The sequence below is a fragment of the Vombatus ursinus genome, unplaced genomic scaffold (genome assembly GCF_900497805.2).
Source record: "Vombatus ursinus unplaced genomic scaffold, bare-nosed wombat genome assembly UNPS02014942.1, whole genome shotgun sequence".
In the NCBI taxonomy this organism is placed as follows: domain Eukaryota; kingdom Metazoa; phylum Chordata; class Mammalia; order Diprotodontia; family Vombatidae; genus Vombatus; species Vombatus ursinus.
The window spans coordinates 6611768-6627676 of record NW_020954720.1 but is presented as its reverse complement, the minus strand read 5'-3'; the positions used below and the strand labels follow the sequence as shown (position 1 = coordinate 6627676).

Genomic DNA, 15909 nt, shown 5'->3' with positions numbered 1-15909 from the left:
CAGTGAGAGAGTTGAAAACAAGGTTTATTTTTTTTTTCTGATTTCTATTATGCTCTTCTATCAGATTTTGCTATTCCTCAAGAGTATGTGTCCCAGTGCTGTTAATTTGACATATTTGCTCTCTTTTAAATGAAGTCATGTTATTTTCAGTGTATGAGAGACAGCGAAAATTAATATCAAATTATTTTTAGCAAGATGATAGCTCTTTAGCGAAAACATTTGGAATAGAGATAATAATTCTAGGGCCAAGATATTGGAATTCTAAAGAGTATGTTTCTCTTGGTAATTTATAGTTAAATATAGAAATCTTGAAATGTCTGTATGCATCCATACCAATGATTGGGAATAGCAAAACTTCTAAATTATGTAATCTAGCTGTATCACAGTGTGAAAAAAGTTTGTTATTCTGCACAAGTCAGGTGGCATTACATTTTGTGGCATATGGAGTTTTAAAACCTATGAGTCATAGTAGCTCCACATCCTTGGAAAGATGTCAAATGGTATAAAACTTTTTTCGGGGATGGAAGTGGGTGGAGAGGAGAGAAGGATTTCATTCTTTTAGTCGCTACATTTTGCAATAATACATTTTAACTTTTGTGGGTGGGTAAGTAGTGTTTGATGGCAAAAAAAGTAAAGTGAATATATTTCTTAGGGATAGGTTTATGAAGCATTTTTTCCATTCTTTAATTTCTTATATTTCCTTGTCCCTTCTCTCTCTGCTTTTCTCTCCCTCCACCCCCTACTTTGGGACACAGAGATAAAAGGTGATGATTTTTTTTTTTTAAATTTGAAGTGCAGTGCTAGATTGAGTTTGAAATTCCATGAACAATTTCTTAACTGATGCAGGATTGTAGGCTCATTCAATCAACAAGCATTTATTAAGCACCTGCCATGTGTCAGGCACTGGGCTAGGGTCTTCAAAGACAGGGAATGAAACCACGCCTACTCATAAGGAGTTTATGGGGGAGCCAGCAAGTACACATGTAAGTGTATGATATATAAAATAACAATATATATATAATGTAATAAATATTAAAAATTAAAAATAAAGTATTTAAATAAAATAAATTAGTAAATTAAAGTAAGTTTAAAGTTAAATATTCATATTATGTAATACAATATAAAAATAATAAAATAAAATATAAACAGAATAGATACAAAGCACTTAACTAAAAGGTAGCGTGGGAGAGCACTAGCATGTGGTGAGTTTGGGTGGAAGTGGGGAAGAATCAACAAAGGATCTAGATTTAGAGCTGGATAGCACTTGAGAAGGAATCTGGTCCAACCCCTGCATTTTACAATCATGAACTTCTTCCAACTCCTGTGGTTGTTGTAGAAAGAGGTGGTGTTCACTTTTCTTAGAAATTAGAAAGGATTTCATCATACTGTTTCCCAAAAAATAGGTAACAAGATCCTCAGGGTTCCTTTGAACTCATAGGATTTTTTTTTTTGTTCATCTCTAGATACAAAATATAATTCATATGTGAAACTAAGAGTGCCATTTAGGCATCTGTTTTGAATTGTTTTCCCACCAAAACATTGCTTGTAATGTTTCAAGAAAGTATGCTTTCACTTTGTCTTCCTTTTACCAAAGCATTCATTTAAATTCCATTTAATAGACATTAATTGCCTAGTAGATACAAGGCTTTGTAGGTGCTAGGGATACAAAATGAAAAATGGCTCTGTAGTTGAGGAGAGTAAAATTGTGTTTTTGGGATAGGTTGGAGGAATAAAATGTAAATAATGTATTGTATGATGTTGATTGGACCTCTTTTTATTTTTCTCATTTTAAAAAAATGAGTAGGCTAGACTTCCTGATCTCTAAGGAAACTTTCATCTCTACAGATTTAGATAAATACAAAAGAGGGCTCCAGAGAAAGTGCTGAAAGTTTCAGCTGGAGGGCAAGGAAATTCTGTGGGTGGGTGTGACTTAGATCATAGATCTCTCCTCTCCTCCCTCCTCTCTCTCTCCAGGATTAGGCAAAAGTCACTCTATTATTTGTGTATGTGTGTGAATGGAATGAGATTGGGTGTTGGGGGAAGATCTGAACAACTCTCTAAGATTATTAGTTGTTAGAGAAGGTGCTGATGTGCATTAGTAGGTAAAGTTTCCTCATGGGGAATTTCCTCGGCCAAAAAAAAAAAAAAAATCACAGTTTGTGAGTAACAAATTATAAAGGCAGTAATAAAAGCAGAGCCCTGGACCCCGGGTTACGAGACGGGTTCAAATTCCAGCTATTTTAGTTACTAGCTGGGATACCATGAGGCTCTATACATATATCAGTTTCCTTCTCTCTAAGGTGAAGACATTGGACTACACCCCTTGTAATTCTAACATTCAAGGATTAGGAGGAAGCAGCTATTCAACTAGCCAAGCCCTTCTAACTTCATTCAGCTCTCAGGAGAAAACTCCCTGATTGGGTGGCTTTAATCAGGACGGAACTCTGGATTGGCTTTTCTGGCTTTGGACCTGGAGGGTGGGTCCATGGGGAAGGCAGAGGCTGTTCAGTGAGTCATTCAGGGCAACAAATACCAGGGTGAGTGGATTTGTGTCTAGGGGACTGGAGGGGTCCTCTGGGAGCTAGGATTGGAAAAACTTTTTGAAAGTCTGGGTGAAGGAAGGGAGTGAGTGGGGAGAACTGGTATGGCTTCCACTGAGCCCTTTTAAAGACTGACGGATTGATCATTTCCCTTATAGTTCTGCCTGTTTTCCTAATAGGCAGAAGGGAATAATCATAGAATGATAGAATTAGAGGTGAAAGGGATGTTGGGGGCCAGAGAGTCTAAGCCCTTTATTTGCAGATGAGAAATTCAGGGCACAGAGAAGTTACTAAGTAACTGAGTTGGGAATTGAACCTAGGTCTTCGTACTCCAAGCCCAAAGCCTGTTCATTATGACATTATTCCCCTAAGCTGCTTAAAGTTCTAAACTTCTCACTGGATCTTTAGCCATCAAAGATTAATTTGGGTTAAAAAATTTTCTCTTTTAAAATGGAAGTAGGTTAAAAGAAGTCTGTCACTCATTCACACTTTAGTATAATCCTATTAGTTTTTACTTAACTTTAATAGAAAAGAATGGGAATTTTATTTTGGAAAAAATGGAATAATGATGATGATAATAATAGCTAGCATTTATACTATGCTTTAAGATTTACAAAGTGCTTTGCAAATATTATCTCATTTTATTTTCACAACTACCCTGGGAGATAAGGTGCTATTATTATCCCTATTTTAAGAAATAGGGGCACAGAGAGGTTGACTGACTTATATAGTCACACAGCTGATCATAGGTCTTTTTGACCCCAAGTCTAACACTCAATTTTATCCAGCCATCTAGGGGCTTCCCTGGCTGAGGAAGTCTGGGGTGCAACATTGTGGTTCTGTGATAAGATGCACGAATTTTAAGGAGGCTTTTTAGGAATTCACCTAGGTGTTGCTATAGAGCAAACAGCTCTAGATTGTAGGAATGAGAGGGATTGTGTAGTGGTTAGATCCCTGGATTTGGAGTCAAGAAGACTGCCTCAGACAGAGGCAGGTCACTTTCCTTCTCTGAGAGTCAATTTGTTTATTTGTAAAATAATAGTAATAAATAATAATAATAACCTACCTCCCAGGGTTGTCATGAGGATAAAATGACAAAATACATGCAAACTTTTAAATTCTATACAAATTTAGTGATGATGATGATGATGATGATGATGGTTGATGATGATGTATTTTTGATGTAGCCATAGAGCCCAAGTGGTAAGTTGGACCCATAAACTTTCTGGTGTAGTAGAGTTACTCTCTAAAAGTGTGGAAATCTAGGCTCTAGTCTTATTTATTTAAATAACAAATGGCAGTTTACTTCTCTGGGCCTCAATTCTCCCCTTTGTAAAATGAGGCTGTGTCAAATGATTTCTAAGTCTCTTTAAATGCTGGAATTCCTTGGGCTACATTAACACTTTGCTCCAAATGGATAAGTTTTCTGATTTCAGATAGAAAGTGAGTAAAATAGAGTCATCAAGGCATTTTTTGGAATGAGTTTTTAGGTCCTTTGGGAAATTCAGGGGTGCTTGGCTTAGACTGGCACTGATTGACTGTGTAAGGGTGGGGTAGCCTGGCTTGGAGCCAACCTGGATGTTTCTGCTATGACACTAACATCTTATTTGTTTGCCCAGCTCCCTGGCCTGGTCCTTAGCCAGAAGTAATTTCCTATCCTTAGTCCAGATGCTGTGTGACTGGGGAAGGAAAGCATACATAATGTGAAAGGCACTCTGGTAAATTTCATTTTGCATTTGTCCTTGCTAAGGGGGAAAGGAGGGAAGGTTTGGAAAATTCTCCCACCTACAACTGGTCTCCTCAAATCTCTTCTTTCTGGATAATTAAGCAATTAGCCTGTGACTTTGTAGTTTTCTTGTTCGTCTTGGCAAAGGTAGGAATAGGTTTATAGCCAGCAAAAACATCTGTTTTGCCTATACTTTCTTGCCCTGCAGGGTGAGGTTATCTACGTTTGGTAATTTATATTTTATTTAATTTAAAAATCTTTCCACATCTAGGAACTAGAGACATTGGATAGCTTGCTGCCTTGATCAGAAAGTAACTTTGTTTTCATTTATTTGTGTGACTTGTAATAACTGTTCAGGAATATCCTTCAATCTCAACTAGCTTTGTGGAGCGTTTGCTAGTGGCCATGTTTATCTAATCTGGATGACCACTTGTCAGATGTGTTGTTGGAGGGATTCTTTTGAGGGGCATAGGTTGCTGCTGATTTTTTCCCTCATGTCTGTAATTTTGCTAGGTGAGCAAAGGAATGATGATAACTGTTCTGTCTGCTAGATGCTTGGTTACACCTGTCACATGCACTTGTCAATCTCTTTGGAATACTGGATGTGTTATTTTTTGAGACTGGAGTGTGAGCTTCAGAATATGACTTTGCATAAAGGGCTACAAAACCATTCCTGTTACTTTTATACAGCTTTGGCCTCCAACCCTCTTTGTATAGGGACTGTGCATTCTTGGGTACATGCTAGTTCTGTTATTCATTTCTTAGGACCCTGTAGGGGAACTTTGGTCCCCAAAAAGATATTTTGTGCTCAACATTTTGATGTTTGGTTTTATTCCCTGAGCCCATATTTTCTCTTTGGACTTTGGTTTTATGTTTCATAGTTAGCTGTATTGTCATTCCTTTGATATTTATTGATATAAACTGTGAGTGATATCAGAGTAATAACCATAAGATGAACTGCATTACTTAGAAAGGTGGTGTTGAAGAAGATTATATTTTAACTCAATGAAAACAATAAAATTCATATAGTTTTTTAAAGACATTTTTATTTAAAATTTTGAAGTCCAAATTCTATCCCTCCCTTCCTTCCTCTGCTCCCTGAGATGGCAAGCAGTAGATATAGGTTATACATATGTGATTACGTAAAAGATTTCCATAGTAGTAATTTTTGTATAAGAAGACTCAAAAGAAAAAAAAGAAAGAAAGTGAAAAATAGGATGCTTCAGTCTGTATTAAATCAATATCAGTTCTTTCTCTGGCGGTGGATAGTATGCTTCATCATTAGTTCTTTGGGATTATCTTGGATCATTGTATTTCTGAGAAGGGCTAAGTCATTCACAATTCTTCATCAAACACTATTGCTGTTACTGTGTACAATGTTCTCCTGGTTCTGTTCACTTCACTAAGCATCAGTTCATGCAAGTCTTTCCAGGTTTTTCTGAAATCATCCTGCTTGTCATTTCTTATAGCACAATAATATTCCATTATAATCATTGTTTAGCTTGTTTAGCCATTCCCCAATTGTTGGGCATCCCTTTGATTTCTAATTCTTAACCACCACAAAAAAGAGCTGCTATAAATATTTTTGTACAAACAGGTCCTTTTCCCTTTTTTTGGATGTCTTCGGGCTATAGACCTAGCAGTGGTATTGCTGATCAAAAGTTGTGCACAGTTTCATAACCCTTTGAACATAGTTCTAAATTGCTCTCCAGAAATTCATATCGTTTTAATCTCTTTTCCACCTTTGTGGCATAATATCCTTATCCCCAATTTTCTGAACTCTTCTTATTCCCTCAAGATTTTTTCTTATTAACTTAAGGAACTCTAAGTTAAATAGACATGGGCTGCTTCAGACTCCTAAAATGTTTGGGCACAAAGATAGGATAGATGTTTGCACAACATTATTCAGCTTTGAAAATGAGGATTGTTCTAATTGACATTTCAAAATGGGTTGTGTAAGAACTCAGCTGGCTTGAAGCAAGTCAATATTACCATTCCCTCCTCCCCACAATGATCTGTTTTAGGAGGCCTGGGGTTGTGCCACTGTGACTTTAGCAAGCAAAAGAGTAGCCCGGTTACTAGCCGCTGTGTGGTGGAATTTGCTGTTTGGAAAATAGTGAACTCTATCTTGGCAAATCATTTACTGCTTACATTCCTGGCATTGCCTTTCAAGGATAGATACTCATTAAATCAGTGTTATACGTACCTTTGTATTGGAGGGTGCTATAAACGCATATAATTAGCAAAGAATGTGAAAGGTTATGCTGTCCAAACTCAAAAGTGCTGATCTAAAAACAAGGAACACGTTCTTTCTGCTTCTAGTTCAGTACTTATAATAAAATAAGGAAAATGAAAATGAAGTGGTGGTGAGCTAAAAACCTTTAAAAAGTGCCCGAGAAAGGATTCAAGAGACATCTATTAACTTCCTCCCATACACTAAGTGATACAGGTGTTTTTTGGTCCTTTGCCATAGGTCTTGAGGACTCATTCTTGTTTTTCTTTAATATATTTGATCAGCTTTGCTTGTGTTGGACCTTGGCATTGCCTCTTCTCTTCCTGTCTTATTTCTCAATATCATGTCTCCAGTGGTTGTTCCTGCATTAGCCTTCCTGAAGTAAACAATGGTACATTTTAGGTAGTGGGACCTAAAATGGTTCAAGTAGTTAGTTAAGCAATGGATTGAAAATATAGACTGTGAGTTCTTTCCTGAATGGTAGGTTTTTGGGGCGATTTTAGTCATGTTCATACTAGGCTTTCAATTGCCTTATAGAAAGGGACAAAGAGAACTAGAAGACTATAATGATAGCTGATAAGCTTTAAAGTTTGCAAAACACTTTACATAACATTATTTTCTTTGGTCCTGATAATACAGATGAGGAAATTGAAGCAGAGAGAGGTTAAGTGCTTAACCATATCTATTAAGTATCTAAAATAGGATGTGAACCCAGTTCTTCTTGACTCCCAAGTCCAGCACTATGGTGCTGGTGAAATGGTCTATGGTGAAAATACACCATAGAAGGTAATTAATAGTCTATCCTAATCCCTTGATGCAGAGGCCACATTTAAAAAAAATGCTTTGGCTTAGTAGGTTATAATAGGTTCTTTATTTCTTGAGACTCTGTCAAGTTGGAAAGGGACTTTAGAACTAACCACTATAACCTTATCCTTTCTAACATCCTTAACACATGGTGCATTCATACAATTTTCATTTCCCACCTGGCTGTACTCCTGTGGATTTCTTCATCATTCCCACAAGAACTTTATCATCATGCAGGAATATATCAGCTTTGGTACACCTACCTCCTCAGTGCCCTCTGCTTCTGGGACTCCTCTGTAAATGGAGGGTGGAGTGGAGAGCTCCTCCCCAAACTTGCATTTAAGGATAGTGCCTATGCCAGCCATCTCTTCATTTCCCACAAGGGTTGTGCTCTGGACTGGACTTCTCCATCATGCCTCCTTGATGGGCACTTTCCCTTCTCCACTCCCCCTCCTCTTTTTTCTGTGTTGTCTTCTCTCATTAGATTATAAGCTTTTTGAGGGCAGGGACTGCCTTTCTTTTTCTTATTTGTATCCCTAGAACCTAGCAAGGTGCCTGACTTTTATTAAGTAAGTACTTAATAAAAATTTATTGACTGATTGACTATTCAAGCAAGCCCATTTCTTTATAAAGACTGTATTGTTAATGTAGCTGCTAGAATGCTGTGTTTAGAGTCAGTATTGCCTGTGTTCAGGCAATACTGACTTTTCCTCAGACACTGCTTGTGTGACTATGGGCATGTCATTTAACCTCAAGACACAGTTTTCTCTTCTATAAAATAGGAATAATAGTAATACAAGGTCTTAGTGAAGTTTTAGCTCTTAATAAGCTTTAATAAGCTTAAAACTGCACTAAAATTTTTGGGTACTCTGTACTTTGTAGTACTTATCTCCCAGGCCTGTTTGTGAGGCTTACAGGAGACTCTGCATATTGCAAAGTTTTAAATACGGCATATATGAAAATCCCCAACATCATTATCTTCATTATCATTACTTTTACCCTGTCTCCTTTTGTGTCTAAACAAACAAGCAAACAAGCAAGAAAACCTACTCAAACCTCTGTATTCGGATGAAAACTACTTGGGCTCAGTTATTGTTCTGTTTTTTTGTTTTAAAAGTAGCAAAGGAAACTCATATATACAAACTTGCTGGTGTTAACTTTGGAGTGACATGGCAGAGATGATGTTAGACAAAACAAAAACTTTAACTTCTCTGTTCAGATGGTTGAATGAGATTAATAGGAAAAGGCATTCTTATTAACCTTGGCAGAAAGTTTGTCATTTATTTTAGAGAAATTTGTTCTCCTTTATCAATATTTTATGGCAAATGTAAGTGGGCAATGATTTTGTTCTTACTTTTAATGGAACATCTGCATTCTGAGCCATCAGAAATTCTTAATATTCAAAGTAGGAATAAATAAGTGGTTTTAATTGGATAATTTTGTCTTTTTAAGTTTTAAGTTTTCATATAATTCAGATTTGTTTTTCTTCTTTGCAGGCAAGAAGAGACTGATAGAAGAGTGAAAAATGTAAGATATGTTTACCTTTCTACCTCCATCCAAATTATGTCACTCTTGCATGTGTCCAAAAAATAGCTAATAAGCTCTGCCTCTTTTTTTTTATTAGAAATCATTCATTTGTGAAATCCTAAGTATATTTGGCTCTAGACATTGCTTGTGCTTCCTAAATCTTGTTAGATGAAAAGGAGGAGGGAAGTTGGACTATAATAGGAAGAGGACAGTGGTGGCATTAGTATGATTAGAGGCAGTCCAAAAATTTTTTCAGGCAAATGTTTGTGTGTATATGTGTAAATGGTGTAGTTTGAAAACTATTTGAAAATCTGGCTATATGAAATTTAAAAGTACATTTTATAAAACAGATTTTATGATATAAAGAAAATTTTATGATAGAATGGAAATTGACAGTTTCCCCCCCTCAGTATCACTGTAGTATTGAGGCTTATGTTTATTATCTGTGTAATTAAATATGCATTGTAAAACTACAATTATATATCTCTTGATGTGATTAACAAAAATGGTAAGAATTTCTGGAAATATTTTTCCTAAACATTTTAATAAATATTCAAAGCTCTATAAATAGGTTAATTATTGAACTATTTTCACTCCCGTATCTACATAGGACTTTGCTATGATAATTTTATGTTTTATATTTATAGATTTATTTGACCAGAACTCATCTCCACCCCTTACCATTCCCTCTTCCTCTTCCTTACCCCTCCCCCCCCCAGAATATCTAGTACACTTTATCAACTTATTCAAGATATGGACATCTTCAGAATAGTACTAGAAAACTCTGGTACTTTTTAAATTTTATTTTCTAGATTGAAAAAAATATGTTCTTCAGCTTTAAAGTAGTCTGAGTTATAATTTAGCAATTTTTTCATACTATTTGGTTTGGAAATGAATTAAATGCTTGACTAATAATCTTTTTTTTTGTAAATTGTATTTCATTTTTTCCAATTACATGTAAAGATAGTTTTCAACATTTATTTTTTATACGATTTTGAGTTCTAAATTTTTCTCTTCCCCTCTTCCCTCTTCCCAAGATGGCAAGCAATATGATATAGGTTCACATGTGCAATCACGTTAAACATATTTTTACATTTTGACTATAATCTTAACTTGTGAGATTCCCTTCCTCTTTAGGTTTTGATTACCTTATATTGGCTGGGCAGGAAAGCACAGAGTGACCCTTATTATAACGGTCCTTACCTTAATCTGAAAGCATTTGAGAACCTTTTAGGACAAGCTCTGACTAAGGTAAGCAACCTACTGTTTTCAGTATAATATAATCTCTTGTGTAACAAATATCACATGCTATGATATAATCTTTGTACTCTGCTAACTTTGCATTTAAATAGATGTCAATAGGAAATACCGTGTATAGCTATCATAGGCCCTCAGGCCACACAAGGCCAACTAACTGAAACCACTGCGAGTGGAAAAAGTTAAAAAGCCCCCATATAGACTAACCCCTTGGATTAAAATCCTGCCTCAGAAATTTTCAAGATTTGTGATCTTGGGAAAGTCATTTAATCTACTCAATGTCTTAGTTTCCCTTCTGTAAGGTGAGGGATTTGGATTTGAAGATCTCTACTGTCCTATCCCTTCCTACATCTATGATCTCATGTGCCTTTTTTAGAAGGAATCTCTAATCTTATTGGTAAAGAAACTTAGACTCAAAGAGGTTAAGTGATTTGCTCAAGGCCACAGAAGCAGTAATTTGTTGTTTTTTAATCATTTTAGTTGTGTCTGACTTTTGGTGACCCTATTTGGGGGTTTTCTTGGCAAAGGTAGTAGAGTGGTTTGCTATTTCCTTCTCCAGCTCATTTTACACATGAGGAAACTGAGGCAAACAGAGTTAAGTGACTTGCCTAGGGTCTATCAAGTTATTAATACACAGCTATTAAGTGTCTGTGGTGAGATTTGAATTTAGGTCCTCCTGACTCCAGGCCTGGTGCTCTATCTCCTGTGTCACCTAACTGCTATAGTAAGTAATAGAACTGGGATTTTAGCTAAGGTCCTCTGTTTCTCTATCCTGGTCTTTTACTACGAAACTAGGCTTACCTGTTGCTTCAGTTATACTGTTTTTTAGTTTTTAAAATTACTTCCCCATCTTTCTTATTTTTAAGCACTAATAGTTACTGGAGAGGCTCTAACCATGTAAATGCAAACCAGAATCTGATTTTTTTTTCAGAATCTGATTTTAACACTTATTTGTCCTTTGATTTACATGTCTAGAAGAATTAGTCGTAGGCCCGAAAGCAAAGGCCCAATGCAGCACCTTTTGAGTGAAATATGCAATCAAAAATTATTAGTAATGGCTAATTAAATTCCCGGAAAGTTAAACTAACCCACTGTTAATTTAACAATAAAATTCCTTAGGCACTTGAAGACTCCAGCAGTCTGAAAAGGAGTGGCAGGGACAGTGGCTACGGAGACATTTGGTATACTGAACGTGGAGAATTTCTTAGTCCTTCAGCCTACCACAAAAGAGACGATTCCTTTGATAGCTTGGATTCTTTTGGGTCTAGATCATTCACAAGCTGTTCATCAGATTTGACTCTGAAAGGGGACAGTGAAGGTAACTTATTTTTTTTTTAAGTTATCCAAATAATATGTTTTTCCCCGGATGAAAGAGTGTGTATAGTTGTTGGAGGGGATATGGCAGGGGAGACATGTTTTAGGACAAATACAGCTAGAAGAATTTAGGCTCACTAAGCAGTAATGTCATTATGTAGCAATGTTGATATTTTCTTCCTTTACTATTATTTTCTCCTTTTCTCTTCAAATTTGTGTTTCTGGAATTTTTAAAAAAAGTTGGTGGCATAAAATATGGATGCCTATTTAAGGTTCCTTAGACCATTACTTTATCTCTATTAGTATAGTGGGATGTTAACTGTTTCTTTAAAAGAAAAAGCATTATTGATGTCTTGGTTTTAAATCCTATTCATTTCTGAAAGTGCCCTCCCCCTCCCATACCCAGAGAAGTTTCCCGTGTATGTAAAAAAAGATATATAAAAGGAAAAAAAAAAGTTCAGCAAAACCAACCACACATTGGCACTTTCTGTATACAACATTATACATCTGCAACCCCAATGTCTTTAAAGAAAGGAGAAAGGAACATTTCTTTATCTCTCTTTTTTTGTATCAAGTCATGTCAAGTATTTCTGACTTTAAATCTCTGCATGTTCCCGACTGACATTTATCCTGACTGCAATTTCAGGCAAGGAATATTCCTTCCTGGAAAATTCCTCTGGTTCCACCTTCTTCAACAGGAAACAGCTACAAAATTGGAATTGTGAGTCAGACGGTGACAGTAGGTTGTTTATCCTTTTGCTTAATTCATGTCTAAATAAAAATGTTATTTTTGAACTTTTGAATTCTTCAAAATAAACTCCCATTTACCAACCATTGCATTTGTTTTAAAAAGTCACTAAACAGTCAAATATATTCCCTTTTAAAGTAGACCCATGAGTAATCTTTCATTAATATTTCTGGTGTTAGTTGCAGTTAGTTAATTCTCAAGGCATGTGAAAATATATTTTCATAAATCCCTGTAGTTTTATTGTTCTTTTTATTTGAGATAATTTTTAATACACAGTTCACCTGAGTGACTAAACCATTAATGGAGAACTAGTGATTGAAATTCTTAGCTTACTTTATTATGGAACTGTCCAAAGAACTTGAAACATGTAGTGTGTGTGTATATGTGTGTGTGTGTGTGTGTATATATACACACACATATACATAGATATAAATAATGTCAGGGAACCATAATGATACATGAAAGATAAATGTACAGGAAAACATAAACATCAGAAAATTCAAAAGTAATTGTAGAACAGTGCTGAATCCAAGCCTCTGCTTTAGGATTCATGTCCCCATAAAGGCCAATAACATTATCTCTTGCTCAAAAATCTTCAGTGACTCCCCATTACCTACTGATTTGCTTGAAATCCCTATCTTGGCAAGCATGATTATTTAAAACTGATTCCCAAGTAAGCTGTATTTCCAGCTTCATTCCAGACATGCCGTTTTATGTGTGCTATATTCTAGTTAAATTGTTTGACCTACTATCCCTCTTTTTGTTCTGTGTTCTCCCATATTTTATACTTTTGCTCATTCTATCCCCTCTGTCTAGAGTCTACTTTCCTCCTTCATCCCCACTTATTGAAATCCTTTCAATTCAGGCTTAATTCAGCAACCATCTATTAGTAAAATCTTACTTCCCCTTTCCCCAGTTGTTCCTATTTGACAGTTTTCATAACCTATATAGATTTTCCCTCTGCACTTATCACTTTGTCTTTATCACTCTCCCTGTAAAATTGTACGCTTGAGGCTATAATTATTTATTTTCATATTTGTATCCCTACTGCCTAACATAGTGCCAAAGACTTAGCAGGCTCTTAATTTTTTTGACGGGTAATCAATTGAATTGGAACTGTAGCTTTCTCCTATCCTGACACTTTTTGGAGATGAAATACTTATAATGTTCAGAGAATGATGGTAGTTAAGGCTTGGGTGTATAGCCAGTGAAATAAAATGAGTTTCCTCTTGTGGGGATTCAGTGAATTCTGTTACAAAACACCTGATATTTATCAGGTTAGTGTCGTAAACTGGTCATCATTAAATACTTCCTTAATGTATTTAAAAATAAAGCCAGTTTACTAATTTTATTATTTATTTTTTTCTATAGTTTTTGGTGTGTGGTATTCCCATTACTAGCAAGCATCTTTTGAGTCAAGCAATATGGTACAAAAAGTAGTACATTTGGAGTTAAGCAGGTTTGGGGCTCTCTACGTCTGACTCCAGACTTGCCTTTATGCCTTTATTTCATCCTATTTGCCTTTATGTAGTCTATGACACAGACATCTCCTACCTATTTGATGTGAAGTAACCGCTTTCTGAACTTTCATTTCCTCATCAGTAAATGCATTTATTTGTAATATCTACCTTGAAGAATTGTGGGGGAACTTTGTAAATAGAAGTATGTCATTCACATGTGAGTAAGATTTAAAAAATTACTACCAAGTATTTACTGTATATAGACACAGTAACAATATAAGACACAAAATAACTCAAAATTTCAGCTCTCAGAGGCAAGTGATCTAAGTTTTAGTTATAAATTTTCATTAATGACATACTTTGACAAAAGTTGCTAGTGTGTAATGTAATGCAATCGGAAAAAATGCCGATACCAGAGAAACAAATTGAGGCACTCATAGTATTAGTTACTTGCCAATTCAGTCACAAACTCTCTAGAAATGGATTCTTAACCTTTTTTTTTTTTGGTGTCATGGGCCCCTTTGGCAATCTGGTGAATGAAGCCTGTGGTTTGCCTTTCAGACAATTTCAGGCAATTTCTATCACTACCAGTGGTGAATATCTTGCACTTGGCCCATTGCTTCCATCTAGTCACTGATCAAGGATCTTTTGAAATTTGTCTGTGTGTCTCTCCAACATAGACATACATGCACACATTTACTATATTTGCATTGCTTTAGTTAAAATTCCTTAATTACCTGGGAACTATTTTAGCACCTTATTTTAAAGAAGGTTGATTATGACACAATTTGCCATGCAAAGTAGGTTTCTAGAAAACTGTGGGGTTAGGGGCATGAGGGGGAGAAGACTAGAAATAAAGATGGTTTGGCAAGAGATTAGCACTTTGTTTTCTGCATAGAATGTGGTACAGTGAAAGAATGTAATGCATGTAGCTGCAGTATGCAAAGCAAGTTCCACCTAATGGTTCTTATCACAACTTCATGACAAATTTCTAAAAATAATCTGAGCAGTTAGCATCAGCAGTGCTGAGTTTCCAAGGGAAAGACAGAGAAAGCAAGCTGTGTGGGTTTCAGTTAGATGCAAAATCTGGAGAGTAAAGCAAAAAAAAAAAAAATTGTATGTGTGCTTCTTTTTAGGTTGTGAGAGTGACACAGATTCTGAACTCACATTCAAAATGCAGGATTATAACAAAGATGATATGTCCTATCGAAGGATATCAGCTGTTGAGCCCAAATCTGCTCTACCATTCAATCGTTTTTTACCCAACAAAAGTAAACAGCCAACCTATGTGCCTGCACCACTGAGGAAAAAAAGGCCGGACAAGAATGAGGATAATCGAAGAAGTTGGGCAAGTCCTGTGTACACTGAAGCTGATGGAACCTTCTCAAGGTACCGGTGTTGACTTTAAATATTTAATTTTCAAATTCAGTGTATTTGTGGATTATTTTGATATGGCAAAGAAAACAGATTTTGGATATTTTTTGGTAATGTGTGTATTAGCAGTCTCCCTTCTCCCTCTAATCTTATTTTAGTCATTCGTATCTGAAAGATTTCTTTCTTTCAATTTAGAATGCTAGCATGTGATTCAAAGTTCGTATTTTGAATGTATATCTTTGAGTCTACTGGCATATCTCTCAGTTTACTACCCAGTTCTTAGGTGTTGTTTTCTTCAATTTCTTCCTATTTTGAATGACCTCAGTGGAGACGAAAAAGAATCATTTTAACTTCCCATCATATTAGCAGAGCAGGATGTGGTTTTTCAAATCCAGCTTCAAATCTGATGGTGATGTGTGACTATGACAGTGGTTCAGATTCAGAGAATGAACGAAGGTTGCCTGACATAATTTTGGATGACTTAGCCAACTGTAGATTCCAAGCGAAAAAGAGGCATGAGTGCTCCTCGGCATCTAGACAGCTTTCCATCTTGAAACCCAGTCTGCCTAAGTCTTGTTCACAAAAGCTTTCTACAAATGATCCTTTAGCTACTGGATTCAAGGAACTGATGAGGTCAGAGAGATTTGTGAATATCTACTGTGCTGCTAATTCATTTTAATCCAGAAAGTAACTCCTCCAAAGTGCCATTTGTTTCCCTTCCCTTCTTTTCCCTTTCCCTCCCCTTCTCCTACTGTCTTCTCTTTCTTTCTTCTTCCTTCCTTCCTTCCTGTCTTCCTTCCTGTCTTCCTTCCTTCCTGTCTTCCTTCCTTCCTTCCTTTCTTTCTTCCTTCCTTTCTTTCTTTCTTTCTTTCTTTCTTTCTTTCTTTCTTTCTTTCTTTCTTTCTTTCTTTCTTTCTTTCTTTCTT

The 15909-nt window shown here is 35.9% G+C and overlaps 1 protein-coding gene across 6 annotated transcripts in view; it reads left to right on the top strand.

The window, feature by feature from the left end:
• LMO7 (LIM domain 7) overlaps positions 1-15909 on the top strand; it is a 244468-nt gene that overhangs the window by 170818 nt on the left and 57741 nt on the right. For 3 of the 6 annotated variants that reach the window (XM_027844560.1, XM_027844562.1, XM_027844559.1), the window contains exons 6-10: positions 8800-8830; positions 9968-10081; positions 11207-11405; positions 12048-12122; positions 14746-14998. In XM_027844560.1, the coding sequence (XP_027700361.1) occupies positions 8800-8830; positions 9968-10081; positions 11207-11405; positions 12048-12122; positions 14746-14998 (672 nt within the window). The remainder of the gene's footprint in view (positions 1-8799; positions 8831-9967; positions 10082-11206; positions 11406-12047; positions 12123-14745; positions 14999-15909) is intronic. The other 3 variants (XM_027844564.1, XM_027844561.1, XM_027844563.1) reach the window with 1 other exon arrangement.